Raw genomic sequence first — 2,763 nt, forward strand, 5'->3', positions numbered from 1 at the left:
TGCCAAAAAGTATGAAAAATTAATGAGCAAAAAAAAAAAAAAAAACCCAGCAACTTCGATCAGATATTGATAAATGGGCGGGAAAAAAAAACAAAAAAAAAACAAATGAAACATAAATTTGCTGTATAAATTCACTATGTTGGAAGTATAAATAATTAAATAACACCAACTCTAACTGCTTAAGCTTTTGGACTAGAAACTAAATGAAACAAAAGAATGTTGAAGAACAAATTGAAAAGTTGTAGTAATAGATTAAAAATAGAAAGGGAAAAGTAGTTGTAATAGATTGAATGTATCAAAATATAATGTGGGTAGTGAAGAAATGATGAGAAGAAGATGATTTCTTGTAGGGTTTTGTGAGGTTTACCAAATAGTGGGAGGACAAAATGGGAGGAGCTAAGAACCGGTAACGTACGCCACTTGTGCGCAGGATAGCAGAGAAAGAACTCCTCGAGAGTTTCAGCATTTTTCCTTTGTGGGTACATGGGAGAGTAGTTGAAGAAGGAGTGAAAAGGGAGGTGAGAGGCATTGAAGATTGTGTAGGGTTTGGTGTACAGGAGAATAAGAGAAAAAGAATCTGTAGGGTTTTAGGAAGGTTTCTTGAGATGGGGTTTAAGACAAAAGGGAAATGCTTTTTTTGCCTCATTTTTATACACTATTCGGATTGCAGGATTTTTTTTTCTGGAAAGATTGGAAAAGAAAAACTTTTCCAAAAATTCATGCTTTTCTAATTTTTTGATGAAACGTGACAAAAAACAGGGACTTAAAGCGGTGCAACTTGGGCGGGCTCAACCCGAACCCGACGGGTTTAACCCAGAAAAAGTCGGGTCGGGTTCGGCTTCGGCTTCGGGTTGAGGTTTCTAAACCCGGCTTGAGTTAGAGTAGGGTTCGGGTTGAGGGCTTGGGCAACCCGACCCGAGTCAACGCTACATTTTTAATAAAAAAAATTCTATTTTTTAAGCTTAAAATCTCGGGTTGAACTCGGGTCAGGTCGGGTTCGGGTTGGTAAAAAGGGTTCCTCGGGTCGGGTTGGAACTCTCAGGTCGGGTTCGGGTTGGCCTCAACCCGACCCGAGTTGCACCCCTAACTTAAACCATGTTGGGGATGAAACTTCAGTTGGGTGAGTTGTGCTTTTGCTAGAAAAAAAAAGAAAAGAATTGGAATGAACTGAATACGAACCGATGTGTGGTAAGAATATTTGACCGAAATTCCGAATTCACTGAAACCGAAATTTCGACCGAAATCACGAAATCTCGGCCGAAATCCGGTACGACAAAACAAAGAAATATTTTATTCATTAGCAGATTTCGGAGAATACAATATTAATAAAAAAAATTGAATTTAGTGAAATTTCGGACTAAATTTAAAACCATGTGTGTGACCTCATGACATTTCGAACTGTCATTTTTCAAGTTTTTCGAAAGCCGACGGATCGGGCACTGCCCATGGATGGTGCATCCGATCAGCCCCCACCACCCATTACGACGTGGGAGATTGCTTTAATTGGCTATAACATTTCATCTTCATTTTAGACATTGGGACTTTGATTTTGGAATAAAAACTTTCGGAATTTGATTTTTGGTAGCTCATTTCATGTTTAGAGGGAACTTGTTGCAAAAGAGGGTTCCTCTTGCCAACATTCTCCCGAAGTGAGACAAGATAATCATGTACTGAGAGCAGAAATTTCATATTTCTGAATGAAAACAACGGGTAAGATCTGAATGCTACCCCGCATCGAAACATCTTATCTAATCCCAACCGCATGATTTTTGACGAGGCATAAAATATACGGTTCAGATTAATCAATAGTACGACCATCTATGCCTTTGTGGGTGTGCCTCATTGTATTAAGATGAAGTCAAGCTGTACCGAAACATTCTTCCAACCATGGATAAACATTAGGTTGTCCTTCTCATTCATCTTTCTCTAGAGCGGGCAGAAGAACGAAATCAAGTAGTACCCCCTTAGCAGAATAGAACGCACCCTTCGCAATTCAATAATTTTCACATCCTACATTGATTATTACTAGGGCTGCAACTAGGGTCGGGTTTTGGAGAACCCAACCCTACCCGAGAAATATCTCGGGTCGGATCGGGTTTTTTCACATTGACGCAATTTTTTAAGGAAAAATCTTGTTTGGCAAGGCAACTCAACTCATAGAAGTAGAAATTACACTCACATTACACTTGAATCAAACAATGATGTAATTACACTCACATTACACTTGAATCAAACAATGTTGTAATTACAATCAAACAATGCTAAATCAAACACTTGAATCAACTCAACTCATAGAAGCAGAAATTACACTCGGGTCGGGCCCCTTCAAACCCGGCTCGACCCGAGATTCATGCGGGCTTTTGAATGCTCAACCCGGCTCGACCCAAAACCCATGAAACCTGAACCCAACCCAGGCTATTTTCGGGTCGGGTCGATGCGGGTCGGGTAAAACCCGGCTCGAGTTGCAGCCCTAATTATTACCTTGGAAATAAGGTTTAATGATATGACATTATGGTTTGGTGATGCAGTGTTAAATCCATGTTGAGCTAAGCCTAAGTTCAACATCTTAGCAATCCAACCTTGTTACAAAGAAATCCTGCCTCCTGAATAAAAAAACACTTATAGGGCATGTTTGGGAACCATGAATAAATTTCACCAAATGAATAAAAAAACACCTATAGGGCATGTTGGCAAGAGAGAGAGAGAGAGAGAGAGAGAGAGAGAGTCTCACAGCCCTTTTACCCCTCACACCTCTAAACAAAA

The 2,763-nt window shown here is 39.8% G+C and overlaps 1 protein-coding gene across 1 annotated transcript in view; it reads right to left on the reverse strand.

The window, feature by feature from the left end:
- Positions 1 to 605, reverse strand: part of LOC143857602 (uncharacterized) — a 38,684-nt gene extending 38,079 nt beyond the window's left edge. Inside the window, exon 1 of the mRNA XM_077368061.1 lies at positions 368 to 605. Within this exon, the coding sequence (XP_077224176.1) occupies positions 368 to 529 (162 nt within the window). The 5' untranslated portion in view covers positions 530 to 605. The remainder of the gene's footprint in view (positions 1 to 367) is intronic.
- Positions 606 to 2,763: the final 2,158 nt, after the last annotated feature.

Source organism: Tasmannia lanceolata, unplaced genomic scaffold (genome assembly GCF_043159265.1).
Source record: "Tasmannia lanceolata isolate RefF3 unplaced genomic scaffold, GAP_Taslan_0.1 ptg000025l, whole genome shotgun sequence".
Taxonomy (NCBI): domain Eukaryota; kingdom Viridiplantae; phylum Streptophyta; class Magnoliopsida; order Canellales; family Winteraceae; genus Tasmannia; species Tasmannia lanceolata.